Raw genomic sequence first — 21,052 nt, 5'->3', positions numbered from 1 at the left:
GAGGGGAGAGTGGATGGAGCACCTTTTGTGGTTAAGTCTTCCTTTTCATAGGCATATTTATTGCTGGTGCGCTTGGGCAAGTGGGTGAGGGTGGGCGGGCAAGGAAGCAACCATTGATTATCCCCAAGGCTGTCATCTGCTGATGGACAGGGATAATTAGTGGATTAGGCAAGCCCCAATCAGAGAATAAAAGCCCAGGAATGGTATTTATGATGCATGGGCTTACCCTGTGCCTTTCATCTGAGGATCTTAGGAGCCTCCATCTTGCAGGATGGGATGGGGAAGGGTGGTTTGGGGGACAAAGCTGTGACAGGCATTCATGGGCCCTGTCCATCATCCCGCACACCCACTTCTGGAAGCTGAGCAGACTCCTGCCTCGCACTTGAAGAAGTGAGAAGTCCAGAGAAAGTGCCAGGTTGCTCCTGAGGCTTCTTTGCTTTTTGTTTCTGCTGAGGTCCCCACATACTTGGGGAGGTAGCATGGGTGGTGGCAGCAGCCAGCCACTTGAAGAAGTGAGAAGTCCAGAGAAAGTGCCAGGTTGCTCCTGAGGCTTCTTTGCTTTTCGTTTCTGCTGAGGTCCCCACATACTTGGGGAGGTAGCATGGGTGGTGGCAGCAGCCAGTCTGGAGATGCTACAGAGATCAGTTCCAGCATCCACAGAGAACCCGAAGATGAGATAAAAACTATCTATAATCACACCGCAAGTGACAGCAAGTGTGAACGTTTCAGTGTGTTTCTGTCAGGTTTTTTTCTACACAGTGTTTTTTCTTTCGTGTTTTTTTTGTTTGTTTTCACATGGTGTAGGATCCTGACTGTTTCTAGGGTGACATTACAGTTTTCCTTGGGATCTACAGTTGTAATCAGGTGTGTGTGTGGGGGGCGCCGTTGCCCCCTGCTCGACCTTGTCTGGACTCCTAAAGGACCCACATGTAAAGCAGGACTACCAGCCACCTGAGCTGCTTTCTGCAGTCCCAGGGCTGGGCTAGGGCTGGAGGCCAGGTGTGTTCATCAGCCTGCTAGCACTTCCCAAAATCAGGAAACACTTGGGCTGCAAAGTCACACAGGTCTGGCATCCCATTGCAGCCTAGACTACTTTGCCACAACCTCCCTGGGCCTCAGTTTCTTCTGCTGTACAGTAATAACAGACCCTGCCTCATAGGGTTGTTGCAAACGTGTAATAAATGAGAATGCGAATCAAGCTGTGCTCTGCATAGTGTGGTCTGTGACCAGCAGCAGCAGCACTCAGATTAAACATGCCACGTCCCAGGTCCAGCAAATCAGATCATGCATTTTTGCAAGATCCCTAGGAGATTGGTATGTAAGTTAAAGTTGGAGAAACGCTGATGTATGTACCTGGTGCCTGGCAGCTGTTTACAGAATGACAGTGCTTAATCACAATGACGATGATGACAGCAATGCTTGTCAAAGTGAGAAGAGGGACTTGGGAGGTTATCTGTCCAGTCCTGTGCCCCCAGCTTGAGTTCTCCTTAGCCATAACCACTGGGGAGCCAGCCTCTGTCTGGCACCTTCTGGGAAGGACAAAGTCCTTTGAGCTAGAAGCCGGCTCCCTGTAGCCTGTCCCCTGCTTATCCCTGTTTTTTTCTCAATTGAACCAAATTCCTCCTGCTGCGAGTCCTTCCCAGCTCTCTGGCTCCTCTCAAATTGGTCCTTCTCCGGCCATAGTTCCCGGCCCTTCTCTGATCCCTGTGTGGCAGAGGGTGTCGAATTCCCTCAGCTGTCCCTTGAGATTCAGCTGACACAGAGGGGCTGGGCTGGGAGAGGCAGTTGCTGCATTATTTATGGAGCACTGTTGGCCAGCCGTGCCGATGAGTTACACAGGGTTTATTCTTGTGCGCCGTGTGTGGGAGGCCATCCTGGGCCTCTGTTTAATGCAAAACAAAACAAAGCCAAACAGAAGTCCAGGCCAGACTGGCTGTTGGCTGACTCCTGCCCAGCCTTCTGGCTCTGGGGAAAGTGGAGGGAGAAGAGGAGGACTTGGGAGTAGTTCACAAAGCTCCACCTTGAGGGTGGGGGTGGGGAGGCCAACTTGCAGATTTACTTAGGTGGCCACCAAGCACTTGAGGAGGTGGAGATTTAGGAGGCCTTTTTCCTATAAAGTAAGAAATGACTTCATTATTCTCCTCTCTCCCAAAGGGACCAGGCTGCTGCCAGGTAGGAGATCTATTAGGCAGTTTCTCCTGTTGCCTGCTGATTTGGGATTTATGTCACTTGCCATCTGAATGAAGGCCACCGCAGTCTTCCTCTGCTGTCCTGTTTGTGGTTCAGCTCTGTACCATGCCCTTGACAAGGTGGTCACCTTGTCCATCTGCCCATTTCCTGCTTCTCCCCAGTGTAAATGTGCCACTCCAGTGTCCCTTGGGGAGACCCAGCCGCTGTCCTCTGCTTCTCTTGGTGCCATCTGTGCCGCTTACTGGAAGTGCTTTTCCTTTCTCCCTCCCTCCATTTCTCTGTCCTTGACCCACAGGTTGGTGGGGGAGAAGACCTCAGGCTCACAGATAGCAAATCACATGATGTGTTCAGTTGAAGGAGTGGGCACAGCTAACCCAGAAGGATAAGTGGGTAGGAGGTGAGTCAGAGAATGTCCTAGAAGAGGTGACATTTGAGCTGGGTATTGAAGGCAGAGGAGGAGTTTTTAAGATAGGTGAATCCCCCTGGGGGTTTGAAGAGAAGACAGCCATGGAGTGGGTGTGTGGGGAGTGTGATGAGATCCCTGCTTGGTGGCTGCAGAGGCGTGAATTAGATCATGTCTTCAGGGAAGTTCCATCTCTCACTGTGGGAAGTGAGACTGTCATACGGCTTGATTAAGGGAGTCCTCTTTATACACCTGCAAGCAAACTGGCTTTCTCTTCCCATTCCTTTAAGAGGGACCTTTTCCTTTTTCTCAGAACCTGGTGTGATCTGAGTTCTATTTTCAACACACAGCTGAGGGTCCCCAAAACTCCCTACCCTCCTCTCCAAAGAAATTCGAGGGGGGGAAGGAGAGTCCTTTCCCTTTTGCCTTGTGACTTTGGACTTGGCAGAACCTGGGTACATGGTGGGAATTTTATTTACTTTGATTTTGGTCTGTCTAGAAAGTTGTGAAACCTTTTATGTGCTCTGTGGTGAACTCCACTGTGGGGTCTGTGTTGAAACTTTTCCCTAGCGATTTCCTCGAACGAGAATAGAGCACAATCAGAAATGGTGTCAGCAACCTCAGGAGACAGCTTTCTGGGAATTTCTCGGTAAGCAGGTGAAGACTGGAAAATTTAGGATGATATTGGAATTGCTTTCTTTTTTTTTTTTTTTTTGGTCTTTTATCTTTTTCTGTGTCTGGCAACGGATCTCAACCCTCAGTGTTGCCCCCGTACCGGACCGGGGACTGGCAACGGGATCGCAACCCTCGGTGTTGCTCCCGCGCCTCGCTCAGCCAGTGAGCGGGAACTGGTCTGTATGTGGGATCCGAACCCTCGGATGGGAGCACCGCAGCGCTTCCCAAGCTGCGCACTTATCCAGTGCGCCACCGGGCCGGCCCTGGAATTGCTTTCTAAAAGGGTTCTAAGTGCGTCCGTGATCTTGGTTTGCAGGTTTCTTTTGAAAGTTGCATATTGTCTCCTTTACTAAGTCTTCTAGTTAAAACCCAGGGCTTTTTCTGTGCTGCCTTTTAATCTTTCTGCAATTACCTTCTCCCTCCTTTCTTACTTCTTCCAAGCTTTTGATTTTTGTAGTAAAACTACTTTCAGGTGGGTAGAAACTTCTTTTTTCCTTGAAAGAAACTTGCAAAAAAATCTGGAACAACCCAATATCACCTTGCCTTTAACATTTACACATTTTTTTTTTCATTTCTCAACAAGGAGATTTTTGTCTTCTGTTCTTAGAAGTTGACTTTTTCTTTTAAGAATCCATTAAATTATATACTGCCTAAAACAGGTGGGCCTGACACTCTTTGATAGACTGTCAAATGTCATTAAGTCAGGAGAGAGCTGTTTCTGGAAGCCTTCTTCTGGCTGAGTGGGTGTTCGTAGGCGGGGAGCTGTGTGCTGTACCCCTTGACTAGAGAGGGGACCCTCCTTTTGTTGCTAATTTGGTAAAGACTGAAATGAGGCTCTGGGGGCAGATAAGTAGTTTTTTAAGTGTTTTGAGCAGTCGTCTTTCAAAGCACGTTCATCTTGGGGTTGAGAATTTCACCTGCCATTTGCTTAAGAGTGTCAATCACCACACACCCTGCTGCCGTGGTCTGTTTCTGCTGTAACTGTGGTTAACTAGTAGTGAGATGCAGAACACTTCCCAGTTTGGTTGGTCATGCACATAGGACTGAGAATGAGGGATTCCAGCCTGGACAGATGGTCCCTGCCATAAACATCCTGAATGAGATTTCTTGGAGCTTATGAACACTTGGACCCATCAAATCAAGTGTTTATTGAGCACTTACTGTGTGCCAGGCACTGCACTGAGCACTTTTAATGTGCGACCTCATTTAGTCCTCACACCAGCACTATGAAATAGTGACCTACCCCAGTTATGAACACTTGGACCCATCAAATCAAGTGTTTATTGAGCACTTACTGTGTGCCAGGCACTGCACTGAGTACTTTTAATGTGCGACCTCATTTAGTCCTCACACCAGCACTATGAAATAGTGACCTACCCCATGCAGAGGTCGGATGACTTGCCCAATGTCACATAGCGAATGGAAGAGCTAAGATTCAATCCAGGAGATTAGACTCCCAAATTTGTGTCCCTTCTTCCTTTCCTACGTTCCTTCAGTGTTTAATAATTGGTGTTGTTGGTGATGGAGTTTTTATTATCATCACTATGAGGAAACGGCCCTGAGAGGTCAAGTGATTTCCCCCAGTACATGGCAAGGTTGTGACTAGGACTTGGGACTTGGTGATCCCTGCGCAGGCCTCTGGCCAACCTGGCATATTCTCAATGAATGTGCCCATCTGAGAGGATCAGTCACCTTCTCCACACTTCCTGGATAGGGGTGATTGGTGCTTGAGAGAAAAGTACCTAGCTCTCATGTCCTGCCGTGTGTATGGTGCCACCACCGCAAGATGATGGTGCCTTTGGAAGGAGTGGGCGGGTGGTGTTTCTGAACATCCCCAGGCTCTTCAAAAAACTTCTCATCATGTCTGTGGATCAGAAAGAGAAGGAATGGCTAGACAGGGCTGTAATTGGTTGGTTGAACCTTTGTGCTATTAAGCATGTCAACTGCAGTCCCTCTGGACAGAGATATCTAGTGGCCAGCCAGAGGACTCTGATCTCGGCCCTTATCTATTTAATTACTTGGATGTAGGTGTAGAAGGGGAGTTCATCTCTGGACTTGGTAAGAAAATGGTAAGTATTTTGGTTGTCATAATTGGGATCCCCACGACATCTCGATGGGCTTGAAAAGGTAGCCTGATGTCTTGCAAAGTTTTATTTAGCATTAAGTTAATATTCAGTTCTGCTGCTGGGTTGAAGAGACCCCCAGGGCATGAACAAGAGATGGAGGCTGTGTGGTGGCAACGTCTGTGCCAGGTGTTGGTTGATAATAGCTCAGGTGTAGCTGCCAAAGGGCCTCTGCTAGGAGCTGGTCAGACAGGATCCCCACCCTGGTGCACCTCAGCATCCCATGGGAGCAAATTGCCACACAGAGGAATAAATCCAGAGACCTGCATTTGGGCCAAGTAGGTCTCAAATGCACATGTGATCTAGCAGCATGTGTGAAACAGACTTTAGGGTTTGGGCGGATTGTAAATTCATGTTGTTTTTGCCAGAACCTCTAATTTGATCTTACATTATTTTTTTAGGTAATTACTTTTTTGCATTAAAATGATACATGACCCTTATTAAAAATAAACAAACAAACAACCCCCCCCCAAACCCACAAAACTCTAGCCATAGAGGAAAGTACAAAGAAGAAAGCAACACATTGATCCACCTCTTAGCTCCCATTTTAATATTTGGTAGACTGTTTTCTGGATATCTCTAAGCACATTTTCAGATAGAATTGATAGCTAGAGAAATACATAAATAGGCAATTTTATGACAAGGTGCTCCTTGTTGTAATGCCTGCTATGCTTGAAATTTTAAAAATGAAAAAAAATTTAGTTTTATGTTCATTTAACAGAGGAAAATGGAACTAAAGTAAGTAATATTGAATAAATTAGAGCTTCAGAGACCTGTTTCTTCACCAGAAGAAATTAGTTTCTCAAATGTCCCTGTAAGTCAGTGCTTCTTAACTGGGGGTGATTTTGCCTCCTGAGAGACATCTGGCAATGTCTGGAGACATGTTTGGTTGTCACAACTAGGGGGAGGGGGTTACTGGCACCTAGTGAATAGAGGACAGGGATGTCACTAAACATCCTACAATGCACAGGACATCCCCCCATGACAAAGAATTATCTGGGCCCAAATGTCAGTAGTGCTGATATTGTGAAACTGTCCTGTAAGGGTAAGAAAAAAAGATGACTGAAGCCATTAGGAAGGCGGAATCATTGTTTTAGCTTGGTTGCAGTTTTAGACAATTTTGATGGAGCTTTTGTAATGAAAGAAGAGATGATTAACCTCAGTATGGTTTCTCCCTCCTCCCCTTAACAACAAAATCAACAGGTAGCATATGTTATTTTTCCCTTGTCGGGGTTCAAAACATTTACATTCTATTCTGTAACCATAGCCCCCCCCAAGTGTTTAGTCTTAGTTCTATATTTAAATGACTCGTTGCCAGATACCTCTTCTCTAACCATGGTTTTTCTGGGTTTATGTTGAGTCACCTCCTGGTTGGTAGGCTGTTCAATCTCAATATAAATCTAATGTGTATGGGAAATTTGACTCTGATTTGCCCTGGTCCAAGTGTTTAGTCTTAGTTCTATATTTAAATGACTCGTTGCCAGATACCTCTTCTCTAACCATGGTTTCTGTTTTTCTGGGTTTATGTTGAGTCACCTCCTGGTTGGTAAGCTGTTCAATCTCAATATAAATCTAATGTGTATGGGAAATTTGACTCTGATTTGCCCTGGTCAGATTGGTGCCAGCACATTTGAGCATCATACTTTGAGGAAGAGTTGAGAGCAGGATGGAGTATCTCTGGAGGCTGTGGGGGTATGAAACAGGGTCCTGTGTAGAAATGGGATTGGATTTTGAAAAGACTTCAGGTGGAAGCAGGACTGTTGGTCGTTAGTCCAAGGGCTCCTAGAAGGTTAGAACCAGAACTGCATGAACATCAGGACAGGGTGGCTGATGTAGCCTGCCCTGGGAGGGTGATGAGCTCCCTGTTCGCTGAAGTATGCTGGGAATCATCTGTTGCCATATTGTAGGTAGATGCTGGGTTTAAGCTTTCAGCTGAATGGCTATATTTAGGTAACTTTTCAACCTTGAGATTCTTATAGTCTAATAATTTTTCCTGGTAGCCACCTGTCCTGGAGAGGAACCCCAATCACTCTGGTCCCTCCTCCCTGCTGTGAGAATAGCCAGGACCAGGTTGTATGAGCACGTGTTTCGGCAGAGAGCCTTAAATGTTGTGTGTGTCTTAAATTTGGAGCCAGAATCTATTAACTCAAAAGTACCTGTAAACCCATATGTGTTAGATTCGCCAAGCTAGTTCTTGTCAGTGTCTGTAGTATTTACAAGCTTACAGGGCCTGAGCACATTCTAAACCCATTCTTGAGCCAATACATGTACATGTAATCTGGGCAACCTATCATAGACACTGCAAAGAAAGAGCATACAGAGATTGCTCCCTGCATTACTGGAATTGGGTGCTCTGCTAATGTCATAATTGGATATCTATCAGTGTGACTTATTGATGGCTTTGTTTTGTTGTAGGGGAGCTATCCAGTTTGGGAAGATTTCATAAACAAAGCAGGAAAGCTGCAGTCCCAGCTTCGGTAAGTAGAAGTATGTGTTCTACAGGAAAAGGGCAACATGCTTGGACAAGGATGGAGGGGGTTGGACTAAAGTGCAGATTGGAGTTAATATTGGAAGCGTCATGGACAGAGAAGCACGTCGTGGGTTCTGATTGGAGCATTACCACTTATTAGCTGTATATCCCGACCCCTGAGATCCATATGTAAAGTTGGACTCATATCTGCTCTGCCTCCTTCCACAGGAGTTTTAAGTGTCAAATGAGGTACTGTATGGGAGGTAACGGGGGGGCAACATTTACGTAGTGCTCACCGTGTTGCCAGGCACGTGTTAACTTATTTAAATCTCACAACCCTGCCAGGTAAGAACAGTTCTTATCCCCATTTTACTGATGAGGAAACTGAGGCACAGATAAGCTAAATAACTTATCCACAGTCACACAGCTAGCAAATGCCAGAGGAGGGATTTAAATTTAGGCTGCAGAGGCTTTGTTCTCCTCCACGCTGCTTACTGTCTGTCCACATAAAGAGTTTAAAACCTAGTGTTGACTAGTGTATAATTCCATTTACATGGAATGTCTAGATAATGCCCGTCTGTAGAGACAGATGTAGATCGGTGGTTGCCTGGGGCCAGGAGTGGGAAAGGAGACTGACTACAAATGGACACGGGGGATCTTTTTGGGGTGGTGGAAATGTTGTAAATGGTTGCACAACTCTAAATTTACTAAAAATCATTGAATCATACACTTATAAGGGGTAAATTTTATGGTATGCAAGTTATATACCTCAATAAAAGTGCTTTAAAAACCAAACAAGATCCAGGGCTGATCTGCTCTAAGAAGCCATTGCTATTGCCTTCTCTTGTGCTTATTCATAATCATTTGATATGAAATAGAAAATATGTCAGCATCTTCTTGCTGAAGCTGTACCCTTTTAAATCAGTGTGGAGAAGGGACACTGTTGCACTTAGAGGGGACATTTAAAAAAGTAATTATTTTGACGACCCCCATTCACGGTATTTGGGGGATGCCATTGATTGGTTTGGATGGATAAGAATGGTTCACAAAGCAGAGAGGTGAGTGTTTTCTAGAGTAAAGAGCCATATGGAAGACAGAGAGGTAAGGGAGGGATGGTGTGATGTTCTTGGGTCTCTGCCCATGAACACCAGCGGTTACTGCCCAGACCTTTAGCCATAGGACCGGGGGGTTCCATGGCTCCCCTATAATTTGGAGAGAAGAATTCAGGAGGGCTGGATCTTTTCAGTGAACACCAGCGGTTACTGCCCAGACCTTTAGCCATAGGACCGGGGGGGTTCCATGGCTCCCCTATAATTTGGAGAGAAGAATTCAGGAGGGCTGGATCTTTTCAAAACTTCCATTCCCTCAGTTTCATGGGTCCAGGGAATTCCAGAGCCATAAATGGGCTTCCAGATGGACGGTAGACTCTGGACTAAGGGTCCTTCTGCAGTTGTGAAGCCCTTTATTATTTCCTTGTTTAAGAACCTGAATTACTTTCTACTGGGTCAGATCCAACCTCCTCTGCTTAGAATTCCAGGCTCCTCAACTGAGGCCTTCACCAGCCTCACCTCATTTAGCTAGGTCTCTTCCCCCTCCATTTCTATGTTATTTCAAATAGCTTAGTCTCCATCCTGTGGGCGGTCTCCTCCTGCTATAAAACAGTAAGATGTTTAAATACATGTCCCCCGACTTTTTCTTATTTGGCCTCATTTAATCATCTGGCAGACTTTCAGGGTTTACCAAAAAAATGGGAGGTGAAAGCTTAAAATAGTGAGCTGATCACTGTCTTAAATATTTAAGGTAAAACATAAAGCAGTCTTATCCTATCCCTACTGGTACAAGATACATTTTTATATTTTTAAACAACATTTGGGCCTCCTGAGGGCAGGGAGCATATCTTTATTATTTTGTCAAACTGCTAGTAGGTGGCTGAGAGCACTGTGGGGGTCTCATGCACGTCACTTAATTTTCTGTGTCAGAGAAAGGACAAAGTCAAGGCTGCAGAAGAGGTCTTGCTGGATCGCTCCTTGGTGCTGCCGGTGGTTGCGTATTTGCTCTGCCCCATCACAGAGGGCCAGGATGTCTTGTGACTATGTAGACAATGAAATATGACTGTCACTTAAAAGCTCTTAATTCCTCAAAATTGACCACTGTCCTAATTTTCAGTGGCGCCCTGGTGACTGAGTCATAGACAAGGTACCTCTATAGCCTGCTCATTAAATTTGGGTGATCGGCATTGAGTTGAAGGAGAATAAATCCAGCCATTGTGTCAGATATTAATTGTAAATCAAGAGATATTTATAAATCCCAGGATGTTTGATAAAGCTGACTTCTCCAGGGTTTGCACTTGATGTCACTCTTAAAAAAAAAATATGATTCGAAGTGTTTTTTTGATGTATTTTTTTTTCTGTGTGTATGTCATTATTTTTTCAAAATTTGGGCAGAACATTTCTTGTTCTACTGGAAAGTATCAGGCCTCATTGTGAAGTTTGGCTCTAAGTGGCTGCTGGCCAGGTTTTCCAGGGCCCACACCCAGCACCTTTTAGGAACTTTTTGTTCCTCAGCCACTGTTGGTTATGTTCAAAGGCTGTTTCTTTCCTTTTTTTTTTCCATCGTGAACTTCTTTTCTAGTCCTTACTGTTATTCTTCCTTCAGCAACTTTGCATTCTTAGGAATGCTCAGTAGAGACTGGATTCATATGAGAAATACTTGAAAAGCTATAGGTGCAGTTTTAAAGTCCTGTATGCTAGTTCTGGAGCTTTATTTTGGGATCCATGGCCCTGACGTGGGGCGTGGACTACTCTTCATTGAATGACGTCTTAAGTCACGACTCCAGGAACCACAGAGTGAGTGCTCAGGCATTTTATATTGCTCAAGAGGATGTTCAGAATCCAAAATAACTTTTAGAACATAAAATGAGTTTAGTAACTAATCCCTATTCTCAGCTTTCAGGAATTCGGAAGATACAGTTGAAATAGCATCGTAAGGTTGGAAAAAATAGTGTCTTGGGCTGGCCAGTTAGCTCAGCTTGTTAGAGCTCGGTGTTATAACAACCAAGGTCAAGGGTTCGGATCTCGTACTGGCCAGCTGCCAGAAAAAAAAAATAGTAACTCAGTTTCATATAATTAGGATTTAGGGAGAAAAGTCACACTGCCAGGGTCTTGTAGTGAGTGGAGCATGGGCCTGTGAGTCATGATGCTGGGATACTAGTCTGATTGGCTCTGATGTGAACTAGTGACCTTGAAAGTCACTTGGTATTCGTGACCTTAGTTTTCCCATCCCTAAAATGAATTGTTTGAACTACATGGTCTCTCTCCAAGATTCCTTCCTCCAATTCATGTGTATGTATATTGCTTTTCTACTTTAAAGTACCATTGATATTATTTAACGATGTTTTTTCTTTTCGGTAGAAACACCTGTCTTTTCGTCCTTTGCAAAAGTTTGCCTGGTAATGATATTTTACAGTCAGGTGAAATGGAATGGGAAGAACGACCAGCACGTGTTGACTAGCACCGAGGGAGCGGGACATGACTAGGGTAGAGGGCTGGGAAGCAGCAGGTCCACCCGGCCAGTGGTGGTCGTATACAGCTGAGTCGTTACTCTCAGAAGGTTATGTTCACTCCACACAGAGGTTTTAGCCCTTGAGCTGTAACGGGTTTGCCAGTGTGAGACGTTCCTCATGCTTTTCTTATCTGTTTGCATTTTAGGACAACAGTAGTAGCAGCAGCTGCCTTCTTGGACGCCTTTCAGAAAGTGGCTGACATGGCCACCAACACACGCGGTGAGCAGATGGAGGGCTGGCTCCAGCCGTAACTGAATTGGGCGTGCACGCTCCTCCCTTGGGTGGCTTAGCGACAAGACAGGCTCACGTGCTCGGACCTTAGCTGGCTCCTACTTTCCTTTTTTTTTTTTTTTTTTTTAAACTCAGGGGGTTTCCACATATTAGAAGTTGCTAGTTCTCTAGATAATGCACATGCGAAGAAGAATGAAAAAAGAACAGGAACCACTCTTTCTACCTGAGGTGGCTCGATGTGCTTTTCGATCACTTGAATGATGTGCTGGTCGTGCAGCCTTGAGCTGTGCCTTTGGTTGCTATTTGTTTTTCTGTCCTCACGCGGGCTGTGCTGTGGTTTCCTCCTTCCCTTGTGGAGTGGAAGCAGTGGGGGTGATTGGATAGACAATCTTCCTGGGGCCCCGTAAAACGAAGAGCCCTTTTATATATGTATCCTATTGTGTTCTATGTGTTTATGTGTCTCTCACATTGGACTGCAATTCCCTTGAGCTAGAGACTGTGACTTATTCATGTCTGAACCCCCAAAACATAGAGCCTAGAACATAGTAGATGTTTGAAGTTAAATCTTTTGAAAACGTTTAATCGTTTAGTGAATGATGACTCATACAAAGGATAATCATAACTTTTGGAAGGTATAAGAAGAAAGTGAATACCCCTGTACCCACCAACATATTAGAAATACAACATTACCAGTGACATAGAGGTCCCGTGTTCAAACGGGGGTGCTTTCCTCATTCCAATGCAGCGATTGTCACCCATCTCTTACTCTGCCTCATGGTTCTGGGTCTCCTTGTTACACTGATGGCTACCTGCCTGTTCTCTTCATTGTCATGGTGATGTTGGAAGGTTGGGGGTTGGGAGTTTTTGCCCAGTCACACATGAGAGTTTAGTTTCTCTGAAGCACATGATGGGTACCTCCAGTGAATTTCACTAGATACCCACTTACCACCAGTGCATAATGAAATATTTGAATGAATTTGCAGTGAGGACACTTCTCATTCAAGAAACTCAAACTCCTTTTTTTTTCAGGCACTATCATGGGACCACAAAAATCAATAATTACTCTCCTTGTCCTGGAGGAACTTGCAATTGAGTGGGGAAAATGAGATGGAAAAAGAATGTCAGTGTAGAAGTAGTATGTTTGGTAAGGTAATAGCGGTGGGACAAAGTGCTGGGGAAATGTAGAAAAGTGAGCAACTGGCTCAGGGAGTCAGGGGATTTTTCCCAGGGGGGTAATATTTCTCACTTCCAAGATACCCACTGTGTTTCAAAAGGTTCCCTAGGAGAATGTGACAAGAGACATTAGAACCATGGTTTCTTCATCTGTCTTATCCATTTGATGTGAGTCTTATTATGTATCTTTTTTTTTGAAAGCCCTTTTAAAAATTATCACATAGCTTATGTGTGTCTGTTATAGAAATTTTAGAAAATACGATCATAAAGAACTTTACATGCAAGTGTTTATACCTGTTAATATTATTGGGTCTGTTTTATATTTTCTTCTACTTCAGCAGTATCTGGAACTGGGCTTATCAGCCATATTGATATCTTTCTGTACAGTAATATTCAGCAGAATATGTCTTTTTTAAAAAGATGCTCTACTATTTTAAAGTACTTACATATCTGGCATTGCATTTTTGAGGTGCCATGATTCAGAATATGTTTTTATATTTTAATGTTTAATTATTGGATGGGTCCTAAAGGATGGACTAAAAAAGTATTCCCTGGTTGTCTGTAATTTTCTGCTGTAGAGCTCTGGGTTTTTGAAGAGGCTACTCCCCAGAGTGGTTCTTGGTGGGGAACTGGAGGGCCTGGAAATTCTCATGGTTTGAAGGGAAGAAAAACAGTAATTATTTATGGGAAAAGAAACTGGAAGAGCCTGTCTGTTGTGGAGAGGGGTATAGAGTAGGAGTTCAGAGGTGATGTATTTGACCAAAGACAAATAATGTCACAGTGGACAGTCCCCTGTTTTTACATATTCTTAAACTGTTTGATTTCAGGTCATTTTTAGCGATGCCAGAATGCTTTCTGTGTAGAATCCATATGTACTAATACTTTCACTTGGTGTGGGAGTGTGAGAACTCTCATAGGACCTAAAAAAGTATATGGTTGATGGAAAGAAGGTATATTTTATACAGATAAGAGAAACTTGAATGCACTTTTTGTCAGTAAGTGTCAGAAGTGATTTTTATTATATTAATTTTTACTTAAAAGTGGAAAAATATAGAACATGCTCTTTAATTTGAAAAACTTAAATAACAGTATAAAGTAAAATCCACTCCCACCCTCCCAAGGATTGGGTTTAGTGTCATTTATAGATTTTTTTGCATATATAAACAAATACATCTGGAAGGAAAAAAACTAGTTGTTGAACAATCTGTGAAATGATATATGGAAAAAAATATATCTGTGGGATCCTTTGCGGAAGATAGTCCCTAAGAGACAACTGTTCTGGTTTACTCCGCAGTGTATTATAATTATCTTTCCATGTCAGTACCTATAGATCTAACTCATTCTTTCTAGTGGCCAAATGGAATTTCACTGTCTGGATATAGCACAGTGTAATCATCATTCTATTGATGGATTATTTGTATTATCTCCAGGCATTTGCTGTGACAAGCTATGCTGCAATTAATGCCTTTTGGAATTATACAAGTTATCTATTTTTAATGATGTATGTATCACCAAGAAAACGATGAATCTGTAGGAAGTGCTTCAAGTTCTGGTCAGTAGCAAATATATTTGGGTTTAAGGTTGGTGTAGGCTGTACTTCTAATGGAGTTTGCAGTTTTATATCTACCCTCTACAGAAAGAGAATCCTTAGTTCAGTCTCTTAGAGCCTTTAGATGGGGTTTTTTTTTTTTTTTTGAGTGCCTCTTGCTGGAAGTGGTAGAAGGGAATTGAAATTTTTAAGTGCATCTCTTTTGTGCAAGTGTCCAGAATTCAAGGTAGCAGTTCTCTGGTTTCCAAAATATTAGCATTTCATATTGTTTCCCAAAGGAAACAGCTGTGAAAGGTCTTTGTCTTTTTGGCAAACATTTTGCACTGGCTATTAATAAAATTTATTTAGGAAAAACTTTTAAAACTAGTCACTATAGGAGCAAAACCAGTCTAGTCATTATATACCCATTGTTAAACAGAATGTGGAAATATGTTAGAACTCTATTTTGTTCATTGTTTTTAAATGAAAGAGTGTAAGTGGCTAATATAACATGTATATTTGGGTCAGTAATTAAACTTTAATGGAGTTTGAGTTTATTGGCATTAGATGCAGTTCCATATTTCGGTTTTGTACTCTGGAATGAATACACAGCTTGTGTTAAATATGAAAGAACACCTTTTTCTGTGCTATTTGGCCACAAAGAATTAGTATCTAGGCATTAGGTATACATAGAATCCCAGACTTCATGGAGCAGGTCTCCATTTCCTTTGTATCCTTAATGGACCAGCACACAACCTGTCATAGGAGTTGAGCTGTGTTTGAACTGATTGGCATGTGTTTGTCTGGGTTACTTGGGAAAAAAAAAGAAAAGAAAAGAAAAATTAAAGAAATTAAGAAAGAAAAAGGCATCTCCGCACTCTAAGGCAGAGGTTGCCTGTATTGGGAATCAAATTCTTACACCTGGAAGCCCTTGTCCTTACCCACCAGGGGCCTGCTTGCTGTTTCACCGAAGGCAGGAGTGTCGAGCGGGTGAATCGGGTGAACCCTCTTCTTAGTCAGCATTGGCCCTTCATGGGCACTGCCTCATTTGCTTGTGTCAGCAAGGGCCTTTGAAGAGCATTAGTGCTGTGTGACTTTCATTTTTGTCTGCCTCAGTGATTACTTCTACAGCTTTAAAAACCCATCTCAGGGCTGGTTAGATGATGAGACACCAAACCCAGAGGAAGGAGTTTAAGATTCTAAGAAGTAAGGAAATGCATCCCAGGCAGACTAGATCATCTTCAATGTCCAATAACCTTTATTGGTCACTTTAAAAAGTGGGCATGGTTTTAATATTAAAACACGACAGCTAACCTCTGTTGAATATGTACCATGGGCCAGGCCCTATTCTAAGTGGTTTACATATATTGTCTTTTTGTTCTCAACAGTCTATGTAAGTAGGTTCTTAGGATCTTCATTTTGGGTGGTAAAATAGGGACAGAGAGAGCTTACCTAAACTGATCAAGGTCACACAGCTAGTAAGTGGTAAAACTGGAGTCTGGCCCAGAGCCTGGACTTGAACCCATTAAATTATGATTCCTATGTGAGGAGCTCCTGGATTTAATATAAGCTTATATTTGCTTTTAAAGTTACTTGATCCTGAATGTCTTACATAACACAAACACACACATACACACACACCCCAAAAACCTATGTAGCACCTTGTAATAACAACTAGATTAGGAGCTGGGATGCCTGGGTTCAGCTTCTGGCTTTGCCAGCTTTCTGATCCTGAGTAAATTATATTTCACGTCTAAGGCTGGGGGGTGGGGGTGGGGCCTTTGATTTCCCCACCTACGAAAGGGCCTAGGGTCCTAGATGATCCCAAGTAACCTTTCTTTGGCTGTAATATTCCTTGATTTTAAATCTTGCTTTGGTCCTATTAAATACATAATATGAATGAAATTGGACAGTCTAAATTTCCTTTTCCATGTTATCGTTCAATCTTATGGTTTTTGCTCAGGGACAAAGGAAATGGAGAAAGCAAAGTTAAGCAAAGGATAATGGAGGGGGAGAGGGTTAGAAGAGAAAAGTGGAGACTAGGGGTGGGCATTTGGGTTGGTTTGAGTTGTTTAAAAAAAAAAAAAAGGCCCCCTCTCAGACCTGGAATATGTGCCTGAAGAGGGCAGGTGGAAGCTGGAATTTTTGACAGCCATTGAAAGCCAGACGGTCAGACGTGTGCTTTAATCAGTAAGCCTGGATTGCCAAGGTTGGTAAAGTGTGTTGGTGAAGAAAATCATCACAGGCTTGGTACTTAAAAATGGTTATATTAGCATCCCACTGGGTATATATCCGAAGGACATGAAATCAGTATATCAAAGACACCTGCACTCCCACGATCATCACAGTGCTACTCACAATGATCAAGAGATGAAATCAACCTAAATGCCATCAGTGGATGAATGGAGGGGGAAAATCTCCAAAAACTGTGGTATATATACACAATGGAATACTATTCAGCTATTTTTAAAAAATGACATTCTGTCATTTGCAGCAACATAGATGGAACTGGAAACCATCATGTTACGTGAAGTAAGCCAGGCACAGAAAGACAAATACCACATGGTGTCACTCATATGTGGAATCTAACAACAAAAAAGTGGTTCTCGGGCCGGCCCGGTGGTGCACTGGATAGTGCGCCGCTTGGGAAGCGCGGCGGCGCTCCCGCCCGAGGGTTCGGATCCCACATGCGGACCGGTTCCCGCTCACTGGCTGAACGAGGCGCAGGAGCGACGCCGAGGGTTGCGATCCCGTTGCCGGTCCCCGGTCCAGTACGGGGGCAACACTGAGGGTTGCGATCCGTTGCCGGACACGGAAAAAGACAAAAAAAGACAAATAAAAAAAAAAGTGGTTCTCATAGAAGTAGAGAGTAGAATAATGTTTACCAGAGGCTGGGAGGGAGGGGCTTGGGGGGGAGGGGAAGTGGTGGATTAATGGGTACAAAACTATGCTGTCCACCCTAAGTGAATCATTGTGCAGTATGTGCATGTACTGAAACAACACACCATACCCTACAAACATATACAAGCAAATGTTAAAATAAAAATGTGTTACATGTTTTTAGTGTAGATTTTGTTAAGTGCCATGGTCACTAGATATGATGGGGTGCATCATAATCACTCAAGAAGTTTGTTTTAAAGTGCAGATTTCAGGGGCCTGCCTCATACCTATGGAATCAGAAAAATTGGGTAGGACCCAGGAAGCTCCAGTTTTGAAAAGCTTCCTGAGAGGTTTTTTGCTCCCCAGCGAGGTTTGTTGGTGTTGTCACATAAGGCCTCTTGCCATCGTGCCATCACCCACCTGTCCAGTGACATATCAGCCGTTAATTCCACCCACGAGGAACTGCTCACTGTTCCCTGAAGCCCTTAAAACCTTTGATCCCTTTTTGCTTGCACATGTGCATTCCAGGTCTGGAATGCCCTCCCCAGTCCACCCCCTCTCCGCACCCTTTATGTGCTTTAGGATTTGCTGCTTGTCTTCCAAGAGAAATTTAAGAGTCATGTCACCATGGTCTTCCCCCAGGAAATAAACTGGGTTGTTCGTTAGGGCCTTCATGGCACATGCTGCTATTAGAGCATTGGCCTCACTGGGCTGTCACCATCTCCCCATTAGATTGCAAACACTTCTAGAACAGAACTTGTGTCCTCCTCTTCTCTGAGGAGCCTGGATTCCCAAATGCTAAGTATCTGGTATTCGGCAGGATGCAAGACAACATTTGCTGAATGAATGACTGAATGTAGATGGCAGCTTCCACACTGTCAGGGCTCTTGATGGGTTCTGGTGGGGAAGCCTGTCACCTCTTGGGGCAGGAGGCTGCTGGGATGGGGTCTCAGCCAGATTCCACTTGGTAGTTCAGAATCTGAATTTTGGCTACCCCTCCCTGCAATCTCCAGTGGAAAGTGTGACGTCATATCTCATTGTGGCTGAAAGAGGGCCCTGCTCTTCCACAATGAAGGGGCAGGTGGGGGAAAGGCCGCAAGGCGGCCACCCTGCTCTTGGGTGGGGGAAAGGGAGGGCATCTTCCCATCTAGGGGCCAGGAAGTGGTTCCCAGGCTCCAGCCAAACTGGTCTTGTTTGCCACCAAGTTTTATTTTAACCAGATTGTTTAATTGAGATTTCACTAGCCCTTAACTTCTGGATTGACTTTGGTGTTCAAGGCTGGAACTCTTTTTCATGTAATTGGAGCCTTGTGATTTCTTCCTAACAAGCTCTTTAGCCTCAAACTGAAAAAAAAATTTTTTTTAATTAAAAAATATGTCATAGAAAAGGCCCTTCTTGCAGGTCTGAAACTGAATATTCTTTGAATATTATCTTAAAGGAATGTGGTCAAATTCATTCATTTAAAAATAAAAGGCATAAAACTGCAGTCTGCTAACTTGCCTGCAGCTATAGATCATAAGCTGGCTTTGTGTTCTTTTAGGCTGGTTCTGCTTCCTTAGTTATTTTTAGTTCCTGTCCTTAGGATTCTCGCAGGAAAAGAGAAAACTTGTGTTTGAGAAACAAGCTCAATTGTACTTTTTCTTGGAGAGCTGAGCTTATCGGTTCAAAAGATTCAAGAATAGTTTTAATTTTTCTGATCTTATTTTGACTGGGGCTTTATAGATAATACGGAGAAAAGGAATCTAGCAGAAAGTATCTCCTGAAGCCCAGAGAAGTTTTATGGAAAACTATCTGTGGTTAATTTTACCTACAGCCTGTATGTAGCTGACACTGGGGCATGTAAGCTGTGATTTCCTAGAGCCCAGCCCATCTTAGGTGCCCTGGAAACAATTGCCGATTTGTTTTAAAAAAAAAAAAAAATTTATAAAGTGAAGCACTTCATAATTCGCTCAAGAGTGGATGGGCTAGCAGCTTTATTCTCTAATATTTTTTAATATGGATCTAGACATGCTGGATCGAAGATAACTCAGAAAACTGAGTTTCATTTTCGGGGTCTTAAACTTGACCTCTTGATTTTGATTCACATGATTTATGCTTAGGAATCCTTAAGCAAATTTTGCCCTGCTGATAGAGTTATTCTTTGAAAAGTCTATTGCTGTATTGTAGGTGGGTGTAGGGAGTAAGAATGAAGCTGTAAAATAAATAAATAAATAAATATAAAAATAAATGAATGAATAAATAAAAATAAGAATATTTTTGGTTAAGTGGGAAATCTGCTGGGCAAAGAAAATTTACCTTTTCTTCCTTATTTCTTTTTTGTTTGTTTGCTTTGCTTTTAATTGCAGGCCATATGCCAGGACTTGATAATATATAAATCGACACACATGTATCTGTGGAATTAAAATTTTATGGGAGAGTGGTGAATAGGGGGGAAAGGTATCCAAAAAGGCTGCATATGGGAGCGATAATGCGGGAAAAGCTTGAGAAAACAGTTTTGTGATGAAGGCCTAGGTTTTAAGCCAGGTCAACCTTTGACCTGTTCCCTCCTCCTAGGTACATTTAAGGAATTTTCATGAAGCTGAAGAGGAGATTGCTGTTAGATTCTTTATCTGAAATAAGGAAGTTGGTAAAATGAATCCATGTTACCGAGCTCCAAAAAGTCCAAAAAGTCACGTAATATTGAACAGTGACTGGCCTGCCTCCTGAGTGTTATGTGCTCACCATCTGTAAATGCTCTTTAACTGCACATGAATATGAAGAACGACTTCAGTGCTGGGTCACGTCGAACAATCAGCCCTTTATTGATTGTACTTTATAGCTATAATTCTTTTAATATGATTTTTTTTTTCTTTTTGGTTGTTAGGTAAAAGAACTAAAGTGGACTTAGCAGATTCTTGCCCAAAGTGACAAAGAAACATATCCTCTCTTCCAAGATGACTCGTTTCTATGCACATCTGATCTTTGATACGCTTACAACTTTGTGGAGGGCTGTGGCCCTACCAAAACTTGGGATAGATTGAATGTAGCCTCATTAACGTCCATGAGCCTCTCAAAGCAGCAAATGTGTGTGTGTGTGTGTGTGTGTGTGTGTGTGTGTACATATAAGTATGTATGTGTATGTGTGCGTTCTTATATTGAATACCTGTTATACTCTCAATCACATATGAAGTGCAAATAAAAAATCTTGTATAAATTGTTGCTATTTATAATAATATGCAAGATAGCTAAAAACTGACCATTGTTATGTAAACACAACTTCAACATAAATTGCCCAGCTCCTAAGCCCTCTTATACAGAGATTTGGGGGCTATCATCGGCTCATTTTTATCATTATATAAAAAATATAATGCCATTTTAAATGGGTTCATAAATACATACTCTGCTTTTGGGTTTCGTTATTTTGATGCTTTTCCTCTCTGATATACCTTGAGTTGTTTTAACTTGTTAGTGCAATAGATTGTCATGCACATTCTACTTAGGATAAAACAACTTTTTCAAAATGTTCCATGCGTGTAAAGCTTCCCTTACTGTTTTCCATTTTTTAAAGCTATCATGTTTTTGGTGCGCTTTCTATGAAACTCGGACTTGGTGTTGAGTCTGGGACAGTAGGGTGGTAGGTATATTTTTTAGCATTTTTACAAATTATGCTATAGATAAGGACTAGAAATAAGGGAATTTATGTATTTATTAATAGTTTTATTTTATACATCCTTTTTCCTTTTCTTGGTTGTTGGAATAGGAGGTGGTTGCTTATACATTTGATTATCTTGATGGCAAATTCGTGTATTCTGGAAGATTTGGAAAGGCGAATTGAGCA

General features: G+C 42.9%; 1 protein-coding gene across 3 annotated transcripts in view; it reads left to right on the top strand.

The window, feature by feature from the left end:
• MTSS1 (metastasis suppressor 1) overlaps nucleotides 1–21,052 on the top strand; it is a 158,837-nt gene that overhangs the window by 15,568 nt on the left and 122,217 nt on the right. For all 3 annotated transcript variants that reach the window (XM_008564608.1, XM_008564596.1, XM_008564604.1), the window contains exons 2-3: nucleotides 7,807–7,868; nucleotides 11,569–11,642. In XM_008564608.1, coding sequence (XP_008562830.1) covers nucleotides 7,807–7,868; nucleotides 11,569–11,642 — 136 coding nt within the window. The remainder of the gene's footprint in view (nucleotides 1–7,806; nucleotides 7,869–11,568; nucleotides 11,643–21,052) is intronic.

The sequence above is a fragment of the Galeopterus variegatus genome, unplaced genomic scaffold, assembly GCF_000696425.1.
Source record: "Galeopterus variegatus unplaced genomic scaffold, G_variegatus-3.0.2 Scaffold188, whole genome shotgun sequence".
Classification (NCBI taxonomy): domain Eukaryota; kingdom Metazoa; phylum Chordata; class Mammalia; order Dermoptera; family Cynocephalidae; genus Galeopterus; species Galeopterus variegatus.
Note: the sequence above shows the minus strand (reverse complement) of the source record. Positions and strands in the feature narration are given on the sequence as shown.